General features: G+C 35.5%; 1 protein-coding gene across 1 annotated transcript in view; it reads left to right on the forward strand.

Annotated features, from left to right (window-relative positions):
* Positions 1–12,159: 12,159 nt before the first annotated feature.
* The window catches only part of ADAMTS6 (ADAM metallopeptidase with thrombospondin type 1 motif 6), a gene marked incomplete at both ends in the record, with an annotated part of 264,023 nt that continues 254,771 nt past the window's right edge, over positions 12,160–21,411 (forward strand). The window contains 2 exons of the mRNA XM_080933513.1: positions 12,160–12,256; positions 14,522–14,886. Of these exons, the coding sequence (XP_080789639.1) occupies positions 12,160–12,256; positions 14,522–14,886 (462 nt within the window). The remainder of the gene's footprint in view (positions 12,257–14,521; positions 14,887–21,411) is intronic.

Below are 21,411 nucleotides of genomic sequence, written 5' to 3' on the forward strand. Positions count from 1 at the left end.
ACTTCCAGTACTATGTTGAATAGGTAGGGGGAGAGTGGGTAGCCTTGTCTAGTCCCTGATTTTAGTGTGATTGCCCCAAGTTTCTCAGCATTAAGTTTGATGTTGGCCATTAGTTTGCTGTATATTGCTTTTATTATGTTTAGGTATGGGCCTTGGATTCCTGTTCTTTCCAAGACTTTTAACATGAAGGGGTGTTGGATTTTGTCAAATGCTTTCTCAGCATATAGTGAGATGATCATGTAGTTTTTTTCTTTGAGTTTGTTTATATGATGGATGACAATAATGTATTTCTGTATGTAGAACCATCCCTGCATCCCAGGGATGAAGCGTACTTGATCATGGTGAATTATTGTTTTGATGTGTTCTTGGATTTGGTTTGCAAGAATTTTAATTAGTATTTTTGCATCAATGTTCATGAAGGAGATTGGTCAGTTCTCTTTCTTTGTAGTGTCTTTGTTTAACTCTGTACCCCATTTTTTAATAGGATTATTTGATTCTCTAGAGTCTAGCTTCTTGAGTTCTTTGCTGTGAAGAACCACTTGGATAGTCTTCCTTTTGTTTCTGTTTTGTGGAATAGTTTGGAGAGTATTGGTATTCTGTGATCTATGAATGTCTGATGGAATTCTGGACTAAACCCCTCTGGTCCTGGTCTTTTTTGTTTGGGAGACTTTTGATGACTGCTTCTATTTCTTTAGGTGTTATGGGATTGTTTAGATGGTTTACACTGATCCCAATTTAACTTTAGTATCTGGTATCTGTCTAGAAATTTGTCCATTTCCTCATGATTATCTAGTTTTGTATAGTATAGGGTTTTGTAGTAAGATCTAATAATTTCTTGAATTTCCTCAGTTTCTGTTGTTATGTCTCCCCTTACATTTCTGCTTTTGTTAATTTTGATACACTCTCTGTATTCTCTAGTTAGTCTGGCTAAGGGTTTATCAATCTTGTTGATTTTCTCAATGAACCAGCTTTTGGTTTTGTTGATTCTTTGTATAGTTCTTTTTGTCTCTATTAGGTTGATTTCTGCTCTGAGTTTGATTATTTCCTGCAGTTTACTCCTCTTGGGTGTATCTGCTTCTTTTTGTTCTAGACCTTTCAGGTGTGCTGTCAAGCTTCTATTGTATGCTTCCTTCAGTTTCTTTTTGGAGACATTAGATCTATGAGTTTTCTTCTTAATACTGCTTTCATTGCATCCCATAGGTTTCGGTATGTTGTGCCTTCATTTTTGTTACATCCTAAAAATTTCTTAATTTCTTTCCTTTTTTTTTTTCCTTGACCATGTTATCATTGAGGAGACCATTGTTTAGTTTCCATGTGTATGTAGCCAACATCAAACTAAATGGTGAGAAACTTGAAGCGATTCAATTAAAATCAGGGACTAGACAAGGCTACCCACTCTTCCCCTACCTATTCAATATACTACTACTGGAAGTCCTGGCCAAAACAATTAGACAACAACAACAACAACAAAAATGTCAATGTGATACACATTGAAAAGGAAGAAGTCAAAATATCACTACAAAATTTTAGTTAGAATAAATAAGTTTAAGAGACCTGGTTATAATAATAATGTATTAGAAAATTACTAAGTAAATAATTTGTGGTATTTTGTCAGTAAAGAAACAAGTATATACATTAATACATATGATAAATATTTTGATTTGTCTTTTAAATTTTATTTTTGCTGTTCTGAGGATCAAATCTTAGAGCCTTATATAGTAGGCAAACAGTCTACCACTGAACCACACTCTAACCCTAAGTAATTTGTTTTAGCTATTCCAGCATATATATGAGTGTCAATTTACATGCCATAAATATGTGTCATTTATTACTTAAATATAAATAATAGAAAGGGAAATATTTATGTCATAAAATGCTTTTAGATAGAACACAGCACCAAGGACTTGTCTTTTCTCTGTTTACTGTTCTAATTTAACTGAAGGTTACTAATAGACCCTAGTGTAGAGGTTCATAACTATAATACCAGCCATTGAGAGACTGAGGCCAGGGGAGGTACAAGTTTGATGGTAGCCCATGTTACATAGACTGCTCTAGTCTATTGGGAAACTTTGTCTCACAAAACCTGAAATCAAGGTTTACTGGTAGAGTAGATATCACAGATAGAGTAGCAGTTTTTGGTATTTTTGTTCATGTTTGTAATCCTAGCACTTCTGAGGCGAAAGCAGGAGAATGGTCATAAGTTCAAGGGGAGTCTGGTCCTGGTAATCGGAGGGAGACTCTGTCTCAGAACACACAGGTTTGTGTGTATAGCATAACACAATGTTTGTCTTTAATTCCATTAATAGGATAACAATTTTGTGAGGAGAAATTTGAGTATTGCTACTTGGTTACTCAAAGGAATTATCATTGCTTTAAGAGTAACAATAGTGTACTGGTATTTAAAATGTAGTCCTTATATTTTAGAAATGTAGGAGTACTTAGTGAAGGCAATGAAGTATGTGTGCTTGGTTTTAAAATAATCAACTGGGGTCGTCGGATGAATAATGAAAATATAGGGTAAATAAGATAGGTTCTACTTAATTCAATACTTGTTGAAACTGGGGGATGCCAAGTTGTGGATCATTGTAATAATATATTTTTTATACTTGATATTTTCTGTAATAAAATTTAAATATCCAAAACATATATAAGATTAAGTGGACACTCCATTTCTTACAGTAATAATTCTCCTCTTCTGCTCACTATAGTCTTAGTTCCAGCATTATTGGAAGAGGCAAGGAAAATTAGGAAAATTTCATTACTCTGTTTAGACGCAGGATGGCACTCTTTGAATAAGTAATTAGCCAAAGTCTCTCTCTCTCTCTCTCTCTCTCACTGAAAATCCTGCTTTATGATGCAGCTACTTCCTAGGGCGAGTTAATTTAACAGAGAGTAAAAGCTTTTCTTTTATATTATATAGGTGATTGGTGGTGACACCTTGACTTTACTTTTCTGTGCTGGCTATGTCTGTCTTAAACCAGTGATTTAACATTAAGGAAAGGTTAGTTTCATATATTTAATGGGTAATTTTATACAACGACAGCTAGCTCTCTGCCACGTTTATTTTTTGGATATTTAACAGTATTGCTATGAGGTCTAGCAATCTCTATTTTTTACACACACACACACACACACACACACACACGCACACGCACACGGGGGGGGGGCGTTCAATGAATCATCTTTACTTAAAACTGCCAGTACCAACCACAGAACACATTCCCACTTTTACTATGCACTGAACCAGAGTGTGCGGATTAAGGTTAAAATGAGAGCTATCCCATGGACAAATGTTATGGCCTTCCAGCCCTTGAAGAATCATTGAAGTGACCGTATTGTTCCAGGTTCCCACCTATGCCTTCTTAAGCCATTCAGAACAGTTACACCTACTACCTGATAAACAAAAATCAAACGGACAACAAATGTTAACAGAAGCTAGAAATTTAAGAACTGGTATTTAGAATGTGCCTGGTCCTTATTTACATCCCTTAGGTCCAATTTTGTTTTCTGGTTCTGACCATAGGAAATTGACTGGGTGTTAATTAAAGACTGGAATTTCAAGGCTCTATTTTCCCTTCCCCCAAACGTAGCAAGCAACCTTTACCCAACTCCCACCCCACACTCCACGGTACAGACGGATAAATGATTCAGTATATTACACAGCTGAAAGGCAATATTTGTCCTGAACTATTTTCGATTTTCTTCCTGTTTCCGATACTTGCGCCAGACATTGTTTGCTCGCTTAGGACTTGGAAAACGCAATGTGCATATTTTTTTTCTCTACAGTCTAATGCCAGGGACTTTCTCTTGGTAATGAAAGTGAAAGTGCTAGGTCCTGGTGGTATTTTATCTTTAAAGGTTGAACAGGCAGCTGATGTGGAGGGGGAGGTGGGATTGGAAAGCTAGAAGAACCGGTTCTAACGTTTTGTTTGTTTATCTTGAGATCTCAGCAGGGCTCCTGTGTCCTTGCCGACCCCCCTCCCGTCCCCCCCCCCCCGCAACCCTCCCCCCCCTCCCGTCAACCTTTTTAGGCTTTATTTTATTTTATTTTGGTCAGTCATTGAAGTTTCATTCAGTGTACTACAAACAAGCAAGCAAAAACAAACCCTCACTTGTGGCTTCCTCTGTTGCAGTTTAAAACACCGTCTAGTTTCTCATCTGGAAATAATGCACCGCTCCCCACCCCCTTTCCGTTTATAGTTCCACACAACCTGAAGTCGATAATCACATGGAAAATGTGCAGGTCTCAATTTCGTTTAGCTTTTATTCTTTTGGTGGTATTTTCACTTGTTGAAATATATATTCAACACACAGGCGTTTTGTACACGTCTTTAAGTCTTGAGATTTTGCTCTACTGATCTGACTCCTTACATGACAAATTTTAATTTTTAAATATTTATTGTAGAGATTAAAATAAAACAAACAAACAAAAGTCAGAGAATGACATCAAAAATTCTAACAGTGACATTAGTCTATCCAACCCCCGCACTCCCACCCTGTCTGTGCCTTTCCTTTTTCCAAGAAACGGTAATAACAAACCAGACAAGACTCCGCAAGAGGTTAGAGGGGGAGGAAATAGGCGGGGTGGGTTAGGGGAGAAAGGTTAGAGGGCCAGAGTTTCTCTCATTCACAGGGTGGAAAAGTTGACATTGTCTAAGCCCTTCTGAATGGCTGGTAGTCGGATACCCTGATTGTACCTCTACCTCCCCTCCCCCTCCACGTGACGACCTAGGACACATGCGCACCCGACGCAGCCCAGGCACATCTGCAGACTGACGTCAGTTTGTTCTGCCTCTGAGGAAAGCTGCCAAAATTTTCTTCTGCTGCAATTGAAGTTGGCTTGGGGCCGGCAGTGAGCTCGAGGGCTACTTCAACAAAACTTTTCCTGCCCTTCCTGCTCCTCTTGTCTTCTCTCTCCTGATACCTTTTGATGCTCTGCACATGTTATTTGCATAGCAAAGGCACTAAGCTGTCCAGGAAGAGAGGGCACCACTTCTACCCCCAATAAGCCTTTCCCCTCTTCTTTTCTTTCTTTCTTTTTTTCCTTTCTTTTTTTTGGGGGGGGGGTGGGCGGGGGGAGGGAGGGAGTTGAGGGTTGCAAAGCACGTCTCAGGTTGATTGCATTGGATGTATTGAAAAGATTTTTTTCTTTTCTTTTTCTTTCTTTCTTTTTTTAACTGCCAAATCAGAAAGTCCTTTTTCAAAAGCTCCAGTTAGCGAGACTATAGGGTTTTATTCTGGCTGCAGAATAACTGGCTGGTGTGGCTTTGCAAGGGGGAGGGGGAAGGCAAAAAGAAAAGAGAGAAGGGAGTACGTGAATCGTCCAGTGAAATCTCTATTGTTTGAAATTTACTTTTTATCAGAATTTGAAGATGAAAACGGTAAGGAAGACTTCACAATATTCAATGAAACCTTAAAAAACAAAAACAAAAACAAAAAAACTTGTGCTTTGCTTATCTTCCGAATAACGCTCAGATCTCTCTCTCCCCCTCCCTCTCTTTCCCCCCTCTTCCTCCCCCTCTGTGTGTGTGTCCCCGCTCGCGCGCGCTCGCGCGCGTGCGCGTGCACGCATGCTTTATGGCAAGAAGTGAGTTTGACTAAACTCACATTACAGATAGAAATCTTTTAAACTCTAGACTACTCGTGGATGTAGAATTCCGGTGCTTACAGGTATTTTATAGTGTGAAAATACGCGCTTATTGTATGAATTTACATGCTGTATGAAGTGGACTTGATTATGATCATCGTGGACTTTTAACTAATCACCAGATAGCGGTGGCAAAGGTAATGATGATGTGTGTTTTTAATCGATTTCCAGATTTATGCAATTGCCTTCTGAAAATCCGTTTCATGTCAGTGTCTTTAGTATTCAGACAAGTGCATATTTCATGCCTGTGCTCTCAGGGTAGCAGTAGTGTGCTGGCTGTAGCTCGGATGCTCTAGGATATGTTAAGCTCTTAATAGGCTAATCAAAGAGATGAAAGCGTGTGGTTTTGATTTACTTTTGCCTACTTGGGCCACGCTAGACTCATAACCCTCTGGAGCCTTGTTTGTCAGAGTCTGTCTGTATATATGGTATGTGAGACTGAAGTTTAGTGATTGGGAAGAGAGAATAAGAGTGTTGAAGAAGTATTGGAAAATCTTTCTGATAATAGTGCTATAATTTTTGTTTTTGAAAAGTTGTCCACTTGTATTAGGGGCAAAGAGAGCAAGCCAGAGTAAGAAAGCACACTGAGAGGGAACAAGAAAGTAAGTTTCTTACTCTTGTTTTTATTTGAGCTGCTGGTGCAACGCGTTTGGGCCAAATGCCAACTGTCTGGGTCACACGCGTTTTATCCAAATAGATTTAGCGCTGCTGTCTGGAAATGGGCTGCTGAATGTTAACTTTAGGATCAACTCAACCAGGGCAGCTCAGACTGTTACCCTCTGTCTGGATGAAGTGGAATGGGAAGGGGGGTAGTGTGAGGGTGGGCAGAGAAGGGGGGAGAAAAGGGAAACCAAACCATTGCTTGGAACTTAAAAAAAAAATACACTAAATATAATGTTCAATTTACTCTCTTATGTTTAGAGTTTTGGAACCATTTTTCTCTCCTTTTCCTTTATTTTCTTAAGCTTATATTGATTAGACTGAAATATTTATTGTTCAAATTGCAGCCTTAATATTCATGACAGGGAAAGAAAAGCAATGTAAAACTGGTACAGTTGAAGGCACTTAGAAAATTAATTTTGAAGATAATTATTTTTCACCAAAGTGGTAGTGCAGTCTTGTTTATATTAATTTGGTGCTTAAATGTGAGTATTAGTGATTGTTTTTTTAGAGTGTGCTACATTAAAGCAAATCATTAATTTATCACAAGTAGCAGATTATTCTGTGTAGATGTATAAATATTTTTTGTGATTCCTCAGAGGAAATCTTCCAAACATTAAGACTGAAATATTGTAAACAATTTTTATGTTTGGCCCAAAAACCTGCAAAATGTATGTCTATTCTTACTACTTCCTCTTCATTTCCTTAGCAACCAAAAGTAGCTACTAGTGGTTTAGGGTGTGTCTGTGTGCCAAATCTTGCTGTTTGTGATCTTAGCAACAGATGAATTGAGTTATCATATTAAGGGAAAGTTAATATTGTATTTGAATTTTGTGGTAAAAAAGAAAAAAAAAGATTTAGATAATTTGTCATAGTTTTACACAAACAAATCCAAACACAAAGTTTGTTATCAGTATTTTACACTCATATTAAGAAAGGCAAAAAAATAATTTTTTAAGGAAAAAATGTTTCAAAACAAGTAGCTTGTATTTACCTTTAGCTTTGAGAGACTTATGGAATTTAGAGATTTGAGATTTTTTTTTTTGTATTTTTGCTTGTCTTAATAGGTAAGCTTTGAGTAAATTATGTGTTTAATTATACTTTTCTTTGGTGACAAATCTTACAAACTTTATAAATAATCAAACTTTGTATAATTAGAACCTATTCGTGTCTTTAGAATACATTAGTTAACAAATACTTGTTGAGAGAAAAAAATGGATAGTGAAATGAAAGGTTTTCATGTATAAAATAAAGAGCCCAAATGGTCCATGACACTGTTACTGTTCCATAGAGAGAACCAGCTTCAAAATAAACAATCCGAATTGAGACGGATGAAAACATTGGGAGATAGTTAACCATGTTTTCTAGCTTTATAATAACAGCTAATGAGAGGATATTACTACTTTAGCTACTTCTACATCACTTGAGTGGAAAGTCAGGCCATAAAGAAAAATCAAGTAAGAGGCTTCAACTAGGGCAGACCACTGAGAGAATCACTGTAGCGTGAGTTGTCTGGTATCATTTCTTCTACATAACTAGCATAGCTTAAAAACATAGAAGCAGTTAAATTATCCTTTAATTGCTGGCTGGTGTATTTATAGTATGAATAAAAGTCATATCCAAAAAATGAAAGTGAACTGGATGTTTCTGCTTGTGTAATTATCATGGCCCAGGCTCTCCACTCTGCTCTAAGAGACGGCAGTTTCCATGTTGGAACATGAAGTCCTACTATCCCCATTTTCCAGGGAAGGAGTGAATGAAACTATTTATGAAGGGAAGACTCTGAAAAGGAATGCAGTACAATAAGAGGAGAGAGATAATTTTTATTTAGTCACTCTGTTGAAATATAGACATGCTATCTGGTGTAATCTAATTTGTTCTCTCAGAAAGTCTTTGTAAGGTAGATAGTACTGTCTCAATTTCATAGTTGACAAAACAGATTCAGGGAGGTTTTGTAGCTTGAAATCAAACCAGGAGTAACAAGTCTTTATGTTTCCCACAAAATAACAATATTCTGTTCTTCCTCAACTTAAAAGATTTAATATATTGTGATTTTTTGGATAATTATTTATCATTTTAGTTTTAGGTGAACTTTATAAACTTTTTTTTCTCCACATACTTTATTGTGGCATCTAGATTAGCTTTCCCAGTAGATGTTAGAGTAGGTTAACACATTTCACTTGTCCTATGTGGATGACTAAGAGTGATTAGATATGCTAGTTATAATTTTAATTGAGCTCTAGCCAACTGAGCATTAATGCATAGTGTTTAATTCCTTCTGACCATTGAGGGTTTAAAAGATAATGAGGAGGGAGGAGAAAGGACTCTGATTTATTGAGTGTCCACATAACAGATACTGTATCTAGTGATGAACAAAACCATACACTTCAGTCTGTTTCATTCAGGAACTCCTGTTCTTTCTATTAGGTACCATTGCCCTTCTTACTGGATAAGTCACTTTAGTTTTTCACTTTTCCTATTAATGCTACTAGTTTAGTTAACTTGATATTTATAGGATAGTGTTAGAAAAGGTAGGAACTTCTTAATGAAGAAGAAAAAATTTCTCAGGGCAGGAAATCAAGCCCACTATCTTGTAACTTTGCCATTAGTTTCATTGTGCAAGAAGATAAGAAAGATGTGGATCATTTAATGAAAATCTATCATGAATGCTAGAAAATGAATTCAAATGTGCTAATTATAAATTCCACTTTAATTGAATATTAACATTTAAAGTGAATGGAGAACTCATCTGATGTCAGATGTTATTACTGAAAACATTCTAGTGACTTGAAAAAACTAACACAGTAAGGAGGAATGTTATTCATGGAGCAATAGTTACACATTAATATTCCATGGTTAGGTTTGGGGTAACAATGTATGATAAGGTTGCAAACCAAGACAGTGATTCATTTATTTATTGTAACTGAATAAATAGTAGGATTTAGTTTATAAATTTTTAAACTTAAGAATGTACTTTTTGTCTTGCCTAAATAGAAATAGAAGTTTTAAGATAAAACAACTGAATGCAATGTTGCTTAAAAACCTGTTTATGCTAACAAATTCCATGGTTGTAGAGAACTGCTACTGAATATTCAAAGTAGTACCTTAAGTTAAAGTGTAGTATGATACACAAAACTTACATTTTCAGCCACATAGCCAAGTTATAAAAATGTAAACTTATTTGTTTTCTAACTACTTGATGTTGTGAATGCCAATTTCTTAATGCGTTAATTCATGGCTGTATTAGTTATTAATTACTGCATAACGAATACAGAGTAAATAATTTAGCACATATTCACTGAGCCAGGTTCTGTGAGTTCAGCCATGACTAACTGTCCTGGTGAGGTTACAATCAAAGTATTGGCAAAGACTGAGTTCTTTGCAAGAAGCCTCATTGGTGAAGAATGGACTTCTAAGTATTCTGGGGCAGGATTTAGTCACTAGCATGCTATTGGATGGGGCGGGGTGTTCAGTTTCTTGTCAGTACTAGGTGGAGGTTGCTCTGATTCCCTTTTTGTGAACATCTTAATATTAAGTTGCTTCATCTAAACCAAAGAAACAAAGTCTAGTACCAAGATTCTGAGCCAGAATCTTTTGTAACCAAATCATGGAAGTGGCATCCTTTCAGTATTGAGACACTTTCTTGATTAAAATTAAATTATTCAAAGGATGAGGATGACAGAAGGCTGTTAAGAGACAGCCCCACTGAGTCTGGCAAAATCTGCAGTACCATAGGGGCTCTCACTGTGTGAGTGAAGACCGAAGGAAGTAATCTGTAGTTTAAATATTTATTTTTGGTCTGACATTAAGCTACTTTTTAATATATTACTATGTAGGCTTCTGCACAGACTACTGTTTCTGTGATCACCAATGTTAGTGCCTTTACTCCATCTGCACTGCTTGCCATCTAGGCCTTCTGGACTGACTCTCTTCTATGAGAATGCATATGTCCATCAACTGGACTAGTGAAATTTTACTCCTTTCCATGGTCTGCCTCTGCTGCTCCTTTGCACTAGCTTTCCTCAGTTCATCTTCACTGACATAAAGATAATTTCCTTCATCTGATCACCCATAACATGTTTTTTAACTTCACATGGGCAATAGCCACCATTTTTTAATTTTTCTGTTACTTACATTATAAATTCCTCATCAAGGACAAGGATTGTGTTTTAATCTTTTCTGTATTCTGCTATTTTTATAATGTCATTTTAAAACACATTGTTGACTAATGAATTAACTTTCCCAAAGGTCAGGAGTTTGGTCACTTGTAGAGATGAATGTGAGAAATTTCAGGTATAATAACCTATATTTCTAGCTCCAAAGGGAATGAAGTATTACACAGACTTTTATACTTCTATATGCCCAACTGGTTATATTTTATTCATTATTTTTATTTATTCATTTATTTTAAACCAACAAATATGGCAAATATTTATTATGTGACTACTATGTACATTAGAAATTTTGGTTTTTTTCTAATATCCTCTACATACATTTTTAAAATCATATTTGTATTAATATATCTTACAGAGGTGATTTAACTTTTATTCCAAAATCAGATATAGTATTATAAAAATCAGATGTTGAGCAATGGCACAGTTGTGTATACTATAGAAACGTAAGTATAGTTTTACCTTTATTCCAAGCTGTATTACTTCATGGTTCTAAAATTATGTTTGGACTTTTGTTCTTTTTAGTCATTATTTTGCTGCTAGTAAGCTGGTTTTTAATCCTCTAGTTATATTTTTTCTTCTGATATGGCAGCTGTTGGTCAAGCAAGTGCTCACATATGTAAATATTTTGAGGCCATAAATTCTGAGTGAGATTATTAGCCAAAAATAAGATATATGGGATAGGATTAGAAGGATGTTGTAATATTTAAAATGAAGTTGTTCAAACTTCTTAAGCACATTATATAGAGTTGAAATGACTTTACTTGAGTTGCTTAATAAACCATGTAAGAATTCTAGACAAATCTGCTCTACCATAACTTGAGTCAATAATTTAGAAGTTTAGGTTGTCATACTACCTAAGTGTTCATAGACAGTTGATAAGTCTCACTGTGCATTTGTAGATCCAATTGTCATATGAATGGGCTTAAAAGACTTTGCTGAGGAATGGAATCACATACTATTTCTAGTACATATGATTGACAGATCTTGCAATTTGTCTTTTTATGTGTTATTAAAAGGAGGTTAGCACACTATACCTCTCCATGGTTATCTTCAGAGTTTTTTTTTTTTTTTTTTTAATAATTATGTGTTCTTCAGATTTCTTGCCATACTCTTTTCCTTCTCTTTTCTTTCTTTCTTTCTTTCTTTCTTTCTTTCTTTCTTTTTTATTTATAAAACATTGTACATCAAAAAGTACTCTATACTTTCTAGCTCCTAGGTTCCTTCTTTGATTGTTTAGTTGTCATGAAATTATCCTGCTAGCCATTTAGGTTTCTGATAATGTGTTAAACTGCATTAAGTTATTTTGAATTTATGTCCTTTGGTAAGTATTCCTTAATCTGTAGTAAGTGTGTTCATTCATGATATTTTTCAGTTAATTCACATTTTTTTTTCTTTAGGTTAAAAAGTGGCCACCATACTTAAGTGACCTATCACTCTAAGCTTTGCTAATGAAAAAATTTCATCATCATATTTTCTTCATTTTTTGGATTGGGAAAATGAATCCAGACATAGAAGAAATTGCAAGATGTTGGGGAAAAAGTACTTGTTAAACAGTGGAGCATCTAACAACTCATTTGCAAGAAGGCTTAAGGAATTAAAATTGTTATGCTTCGATATTGGTATGCTATTGACTCTCTAGCTCATAGGTAGCCCTCCAAAATCATTGTTTTCCAAATTATGGAAATTTCGTGGAAAACGTTGACTTGGATTTTGAGCCTCATCATGGCCTCATCGGAATTTTATAGTGACCACAGACTTTCATACAGTTCTCAAGGTAGGATTTCTGATTTTGAAATTTGAAATAGAAATGATCATAAAATAAGAATGCTGAATATTTAGTTTGCTAAATAGTTTCTTGGGAATATTTAGTCAGATGGAGAAGAAACAAAGGTCTTATTAAGAGGATGCTACATTTATTCTGAGACAATGCTTCACTGGTTTTAGAGTTGAGTATCTTAGAAGATGATACACTGCATGCTGGTGCTTTTGCTATGTTTTCATCTTAATAGACTCATTCATTGCTTCGGTTTTGAGCCAGGTCACTTTTATACAGAATTTAAATATTTATACTGTAGAAGAGAAAGAAACCAGACTCATTTTGATGCAACTTTAAATATGAACCCTTTATTTAAAATACAAAATAACAATGAAATACTTTTCCAAACATAAGGATTCTCATTTTTATAATTCTAATTCAGACAATTGAAGTTTATATCATAGAAATGACCTCAACATAGAAAGTGCAGCAGAAAATGTTATATCATATTTCCTGGACCAGTTCATTGCTTATAGAATTATTGAAAGCTATACCTTTTGGAATTTTCTCTGATGAATACCCAGTAACAAATAATTTTTTTTGGTGCTGATGAAGGTGTTATAGACTGGCACATATTTGGAGGTGTGTGTATAATGACAAAACAATAGCATTTAGTCTCTTGTTCATGAAAAATTAATCACGATATTTTAAATTATTCTCACTGCTTACAGTTATTTCACTGGTTAAGACTTTATAGTTATGAAATAAACTCCATGTGTGGTCAGTAAAGCAGTGTGCTGGTAATCTGGTTTCTCCTGGTGGTAAACCTAACTGAATAAAGGTATGCCTGAGAAAGAGATGACTGACTAATCTAAATATGAAAACTGTAGGGCTGTAGAGAAGGCTCAGTGGTTAAGAACACTGACAAAATTTGCAGAGGATCATGCTCAGCTACAAGTTCACAGCTATCAGAAACTCCAGACCATCCATGTTCTCTGGTATCCATGGAAACTGAGTATATACATGGTGAATATACATACATGCAGATATAAAACTTATGCATGTAAAATAAAAAATAACAAATAAAAATGTTTAATTGTTTAATTTTTATTGCGCTATTGATTTTTATCATTTTATTAAGAATCAATATACATATAATACATTCATTAAAGTGTATATCTCAGTGGTTGTTTGTAGGTTTTAGAACTGTACAGTATTACCATAATCTACTTTAGTTCATTTTAATCTTTTCTTAAAAATAGAAACAAACAAACAAACAAAAAGTCTGTGCCCATTGAGAGCCACTCCTAAATTTCCTAGTTCTTGGCATTTCTACATTTTGAACTCTTATATCTAGAGCTTTGCCTCGTCTGACTATTTCACCAAAGTAGAATATTCAGTCTTTTTGTGATTGGCTTCTTTTACTAAATGTTATGATTTTTATCTTAGAAAATGAACTTTGATTCCAGCATTGTGGAGGAAGAGTCAGGGGATCTCTTACTAAGGCCAGACTGGTCTACAGAGTGAGTTCCAGGACAGCAAGGGCAAAGGCAGTTTTTCTGAAAGGCCATTCATGCGTATTGACAGTGCTGCTTTTCTTTCTTTTTTGTTGAGGAATAATATTATCTTTTTATCACAACCTGCTAAGTCATTAAGTGATGGAGGGTTGCATTATTTCTGTCTCAGGCAGTGACAAACAGTCCTTATATAAGCATTCACACAGATTTTTTTGTGTATGTACCTGGGAGTAGAATTATTGCTAAACTATCTGATAACTTTATGTTTAATATTTTGAAAAAATGTCAGATTGGTTTCTCAAGTGAACACAGCCTTTCAAATTCTTAGTAATGATTTTGTTCTTTGAAGATGGTTTGTCCAGAGGCATAGAGATTCTCCATGGACACTTTGGGTAGCTTACAAATTTACTTTATCTAAGCTAAACATTTTTTAACATGTATAAGTACTTTTTATTTAGTTTTTGTGCAAGATTTTCATATTCCTAGAAGACCTTTTGAAATCCATATATTAAAAAATAAATTTCTGAAAGAAAACTAGTTATTCACAGTTTTTTAGTTTTTTTACTGTTTTAAGAAATCAAACTAATGAAAGTTAATTTTTATTTCACTTTTTCATTCTGTTTACTCTATCAGTTTTCATTCACACCCCACATAGAATGCTAAACACTTTCAACTGATACCAGTGCTCATGTTCTGCTTCTTTGTTCTGTTAAATGTTCTTTTCTTCCATGTGCTTTTCTGGACCTTCTGCCTTGGGATTACAAAGAGGAATTCCTGACTTATCTTGAACACTACCAGCTAACTATTCCAATAAGAGTTGATCAAAATGGAGCTTTCCTCAGCTTTACTGTGAAAAATGATAAACACTCAAGGAGAAGACGGAGTATGGACCTTCTTGATCCACAGCAGGCAGTGTCTAAATTATTTTTTAAACTTTCAGCCTATGGCAAGCACTTTCACCTAAACTTGACTCTCAATACAAATTTTGTTTCTAAACATTTTACAGTAGAGTATTGGGGGAAAGATGGACCCCAGTGGAAACATGACTTTTTAGACAACTGTCACTACACAGGATACTTACAAGATCAACATAGAACAACTAAAGTGGCTTTAAGCAACTGTGTTGGATTGGTGAGTAAATATAATTTTAAATTTCTAATGGGAAAATAAGTTCACAATGTAAATGTCTTTCGTCAGCTTAAAACATTCCTGTAGTGGTTTAAGTGGAAAGATAATAGTTTAATGTTGTTCATGATTTCTGCTGCTCTTTCCTTTATCTTTGTTCTCATTATGTTTGTCATGATTTTCACAGGGCAGCTTTTTAAACTCATTTAGAAGTAGTCTGAGTGCAGGGTGGTGGTGGTGCCTTTAATCCCAGCACTTGGACCAGAGGCAGATGGATCTCTGTTAGGTCGAGGTTAGCCTGGTGGTCTTCAGCATGAGTTCTTATACAGCCAGGGCTACACAGAGAAACTCTGTTGAAAAAATCCTTTAAAAAAAAAAAAAAAAAAAAAAAAAAAGAGTAGAGACTGAGTAACCTCTCAGGTATTCTTTTACACTTAAAATTTCCTGTTCAAATAGCAAAGCCTCATTCATCATTCATGAACAGTTTCAATGCAGAAAATCACACTAACTACCCTTTAAGTTTTTCCATATCTTTTCACTGGTAGGTAACAAAGCTTAAAGTAAGTTAGGATCTACTTATGGTTATAAGTTCTTAGAGCAAAATTTTATACCAATGTCTATGTAATATTTCCTATTTATTTGTTTGTTTAATTTTGTTTTTTTAACCAATTTTGTTATTTATTTATTACTTTTATTTATTTAGTTTTTTACATTCCAGTCATTACCAATCTCCTGGCCCTCCCACAGTTCCTCATCTCACTTCTCCTCCTCCATGTCTCCAAGAGAAGGCCTTTCCCCCACCCCACGCCAAGCCTCCCCACTTTCTGGTGTCTCAAGTTTCTGGAGGGTTAGGAGCATCTTCTCCTATTGAGGCCAGACCAGGCAGTCCTCTGTTGTATATATGTTGGGGGCTTTAGACCAGCTATTGTATGCTGCCTAGTTGGTGGCTCAGGGTCTGAGAGATCTCTGGGATTCAGGTTAGTTGAGGCTGCCGTTCTTCTTATGGGGTCGCCCTCCTCTTCAGCTTTCTCCAGCCTTTCTCTAATTCAACCATAGGGTCACCAACTTCTGACCAATGGTTGGGTATAGATGAAGACTATTGATAATCCTTTTTAACTCTGAAAATGGTCAAGAGTGCAGGGTACTCAGAAATTTTGCATATTGGAATCAATTCTAGTAAAATGATAAATGCCTAGTTCATAATTGCACATAAGAATGATTGCAGATCAAATCTTCCACTTTTTCTTTTGCTCTTACCCTGTCTAGTCTACTCTAGATGTTTCATTACAACTTTATCTATGTAAAGAACACATTTTCATGTCTTAGTTTTATTTTCTGCAACCATTTTTCTTTCTTACTATAACAGACCCACATTCTTGTTTTGACTTCAGTAGAAAATAGCATTGTAAATACAGTAGAATTTAAGTAAATTTTAAATTTGAGAAAAACTCTAATTGGGAAGTAAATTTAATTATTTTTGTTCAGGTTTCTAATTTTTACAACTGCTGAGCAAAATGAGGTAATATTAGTACTTGTTACTTTAACATTCAGGTTTAATTTCCATAAAACATATGTTAAATACATTTATTGCTAGCTACTTTATAAATAATGTTAGGGCTTTAGGTATAAAATATTTGTTCCTTTAATTTTAGTAAGTTTTTTGGCTGTTATACAAATGAATAGATTCTATAATAGAATACAGATACATTTGTGTCAATATAGTTCATTTTAATTCATTCCCCTCCTGGACTGTCCTTCTCAGGGCTTCTTCTCCAGCTAGCTGATGTTCCCTCTGTCCCCCAGTTTGTATTTTTTCTTATTTCCTATTACATGTATTATTTTGTTGCCTGGGTCATAGTCTTTCCTTCTCCTCTCAGAATCCTATTTCTAATTTTCTGAGCTATAAACACACATAAACAAAAAGCAAACACATGTACTCAAACACATGCACGAAAATGTAATTTCAAATTGTGTTCTGCATGTGTGAAAAATGTGGTATCTCTGAATGTGGTTTATTTCATTTAACACAATGATTTGTAGTTGTAGCCATTTTCTTGAAAATGTTATAATTGCATTTTTCTTGAAAAATATATTTTATGTACTTATCATTTCTTTTTCTTAACTATTCAACTCTTGGTGGGCATCTAGGCTGGTTTTATCTTCTGGATGTTGTGAACAGCCAGCTGTAATGTGGATGTACAGGTATCTTTGTAACATAGTATACCCATGAGTAGTATTGATGGGTCATGTTGGTAGTTTTTTAAAGGCTCTTCAATCTGACATCTATAGTAGGCACACACAAGTTTACATTCCTACCAGCAGTGTGTACAGACACCTGCTGTCCATGCTTCTGCCAGCATTACTTTTCAGATGATAGCCATTCTACTAGGATGAGACAAATCTTAAAGAATTCCTATATGCGTTTTCCTATGGCTGAGGATGTTGAACTCTTTTCCAGTATTTATTGGCCACTTGCATTTCTTCTATAAAGAACTGTCTGTTTTGTTTATTATTTCATTGTTGACTAGATAATTTATATGCATCTGTCTCTCTGACATATAGTTAGTAAATATATATTTATTACCATTCTATATATTGTCTCTTAATTCTGGTGATTACTTTGCTGTCCTGATTTCATTTGCCAAATCTTGAGATTATTTCTTGTGTTATTGGGCTGGTATTGAGAAAACCTTTCTTTTTACTTGCTTTATTTTTCTAAAATTATTTAATTGGATATTATTGGTATTTACATTTCAAATGTTATCCCCAATTCCTACTCCCCTCCTCCCTATTCCTCAACTTGTGTGCACTCTCTCCCAATCACCCTCTCCACCTCACTGCCTTGACATTTCCCTACACTTGGAAAAAGCACTCTCCCTGGACCAAAGGCCTCTTCTCACATTGATGCCAGATAATGATATCCTCTGCTACATATGCAACTAGAGCTATAGGTCTCTCTATGTGTGCTCAGTGGTTGGTGTTTTAGTCCATGGGAGTTCTGGAGGGTTTGGTTGGTTGATAATGTTGTTCTTCCCATGAAGTTGCAGACCCTTTTGGCTCCTTCAGTCCTTTCTCTAACACCTTCATTGGGGTCACTCTGTTCAGTCTGATGGTTAGCTGCAAGCATGCTCAGCTGTATCTGTATGATGCTGACAGAGCTTCTGAAGAGGTATCCATATCTGGTTTCTGCCAGTAAGCACTTCTTGGCATCAGCAGTACAGTAATGCTTGGGTTTGGTGGCTACATATGAGGTGGATCCCTAGGTGAGGCAGCATAAGAATGATCTTGTCTTCAATCCCTGATCCTCTATTTGACCTTGTATTTCCTCCCGTAAGTGTCCTGTTCTTCCTTCTAAGAAGGACCAAGGCATCCACATTCTGCACTTCCTTCTTTTTGAGCCTCATAAGGTTTGTGATTTGTTTCTTGGGTATTCAGCGCTTTCTGCGGCTAGTATCCAATTATGAATGACTGCATACCATGTTTGTTTTTTATGACTGGGTTACCTTAATCAGGATGATAGTTTCTAGTTCCATCCATTTGCCTAGGACTTTCATAATATCATTTGTTTCTAATAGCTGAATAGTACTCTGTTGTGTAAATGTATCACACTTTCTGTATCCATTCCTCTGTTGAGGACATTTGGGTTCTTTCCAGCTTCTGGCTATTATAAATAAGGCTGCTATGAGCATGGTGGAACATGTGTCCTTCGTATATGTTGGAGCATCTTTTGGGTATATGCCTAGGAGTGGAACAGCTGGGTCTTCAGGTAGTACTATGTCCATTTTCTAAGGAACCTCCAGACTGATTTCCAGAGTGGTTGTCATGGCTTTCATTCCACCATCAATGCAGGAGTGTTCCTCTTTTTCCACATCTTCGCCAGCATCTGCTGTCACCTTGGTTTTTGATGTTAGCTAATATGATGACTGTGAGGTGGAATCTTAGGGTTGTTTTGATTTGCATTTCCCTGGTGACTAGGGATGTTGAGCATTTCTTTAGGTGCTTCTAGGGCATTTGGTATTCTTCAGTAGAGAATTCTTTGTTTATCTCTGTACCCCATTTATTAGTAGGATTATTTGATTCTCTGGAGTCTAACTTCTTGCGTTCTTTGTAAATATTGGATATTAGCCCTCTGTCAGATGTAGGATTGATAAAGATCCTTTCCCAATCTGTTGGCTGCTATTTTGTCTTTTTAACAGTGTCCTTAGCCTTACAGAAACTTTGCAATTTCATGAGGTCCCATTTGTCGATTATGATCTTAGAGCATAAGCCATTGGTGTTCTGTTCAGGAAAATTTCCCCTGTGCCTATGAGTTCTAAGTTGATCCCCACCTTTTGTTCGAATAGTTTCAGTGTACCTGGTTTTATGTGGAGATCTTTGATCCACTTGCACTTAAGCTTTGTACAAGGAGATAAGAAAGGATCGATTTGCATTCTTCTGCATGCTGAGTGCCATCATACCAACACCATTTGGTGAAGAAGCTGTTCTTTTTTCATTTAATGTTTTTAGCTCCTTTGTCAAAGATAAAGTGACCATAAGTGTGGGTTTTTTTTGGGTCTTTACTTCTGTTCTATAGATCTTCCTAACTTTCTCTGTACCAATACCATGCGCTTTATCTCACAATTGATCTGTAATACAGCTTGAGGTCAAAGATGGTGATTCTTCTGAAAGTTCTTTTATTGTTGAGAATAGCTTTTGCTATTCTAGGTTCTTTTGTTATTCAAATGAATTGGCAAATTGCTCTTTCCAACTCTATGAAGAATTGAGTTTTAATTTTGATAGGGATTGCATTGAATCTGGAGATTGCTTTCCTCGAGAGGGCCATTTTTACAATATTGTTTCTTCCAATCCATGAGCACGGGAGATCTTTTCATCTTCTTAGATATTTTTTAATTTTCTTCTTCAGAGATTTGAAGTTCTTGTCGTCCAGTTTTTTCATTTTCTTAGTTGGGGTCACCAAAGTATTTCATATTGTTTGTGACTATTGTGAAGTGTGTCTTTTCCAAAATTTCTTGCTCAGCATATTTATCCTTTGATGAGAGAAAGGTAACTGATTTGTTTGAGTTACTTTTATAACCAGCCACATTTCTGAAGTTGTTTATCAGCTGTAGAAATTCGCTGGTGGAATTTTTTGGGGTCACTTAAGCATAATATCATGTCATTTGTAAATAGTGATATTTTGACTTCTTTCTTTCCACTTTGTATCCCTTTGACCCCTTTTTGTTGTCTGAGTGCTCTGGCTAGTACTTCCAGTTGTATATTGAATAGGTAGGCAGAGAGTGGGCAGTCTTGATAGTCCCTGATTTTAGTGGGAGTGCTTCAAGTTTCTCACCATTCAGTTTAATGTTGGCTACTAGTTTTCTGTATATTGCTTTTACTATGTTAAAGTACGAGCCTTGGATTCCTGTTCTTTCCAAGACTTTTAACATGAAGGGGTGTTGAATTTTTTTGAGTTTGTTTATATAGTGGATTACATTGATGGATTTCCATATATTGAACCATCTTTGCATCTCTTGGTTGAAGCCTACTTGATTATGGTGAATGATTGTTTTGATGTGTTCTTGGATTTTGTTTGCAAAAATTTTATTGAGTATTTTTGAATCAATGTTCATGAGCGAAATTGGTCTAAAGTTCTCTTTCTTTGTAGGGTCTTTGTGTGGTATAAGAATGAGAGTAATTGAGGGTTCAAAGAATGAGTTGGGTAGTGTTATCTTGGTGTCTGTTTTTTGGAGTTATTTAGAGAGTATTGGTATTAGGTCTTCTATGAAGGTCTGAAAGAATTCTGCACTAAACCTGTCTGGTCCTGGGTTTTTTGGATTTTTGGAAGACTTTTGATGACTGCTTCTATTTATTTAGGGGTTTGGGGGCTGTTTAAATAGTTTATCTCCTCCTGATTTGACTTCAGTACCTGATATCTGTGTAGAAAATTGTCCAATTCATGTAGATTTTCCAGTTTGTTTGAGTATAGGCTTTTGTAATAGAATCTGACGATTTCTTGATTTTTCTCAGTTTCTATTGTTGTGTCTCCCCTTTTATTTTTGATTTTGTAAATTTGGATACTGTCTCTTTGCCCTCTAATTTGTCTGCCAAGGGTTTATTGATCTTGTTGATATTCTCAAAGGACCAGTTCCTGGTTTTGTTGATTCTTTGTATAGCTCTTTTTATTTCTATTTGATTGATTTCAGCTCTGAGTTTGCTTATTTCCTGCCATCTATTTCTCTTTGGTGTATATTCTTCTTTTTGTTTTAGAGCTTTTAGTTGTGCTGTGAAGTTTTTTTTTTTTTTTTTTTTTTTTTTTTGGAGGCACTCAGAGCTATGAGTTTTTCCCTCAGCACTGCTTTCATTGCATCCCATAAGTTTGGTTATGATGTGTTTTTAGTAAATTCTAAAATGTCTTTGACTTCTTTCTTTATTTCTTCCTTGACCAAACTATTACTGAGTAGAGCATTGTTCAACTTCCAAGTGTATGTGGGCTTTTTGTTGTTTTTGTTGTTATTGAAGATCAGCCTTAGTTCATGGTGATCTGACAGGATG

Source organism: Micromys minutus (assembly GCF_963924665.1).
Source record: "Micromys minutus genome assembly, chromosome: 20".
Classification (NCBI taxonomy): domain Eukaryota; kingdom Metazoa; phylum Chordata; class Mammalia; order Rodentia; family Muridae; genus Micromys; species Micromys minutus.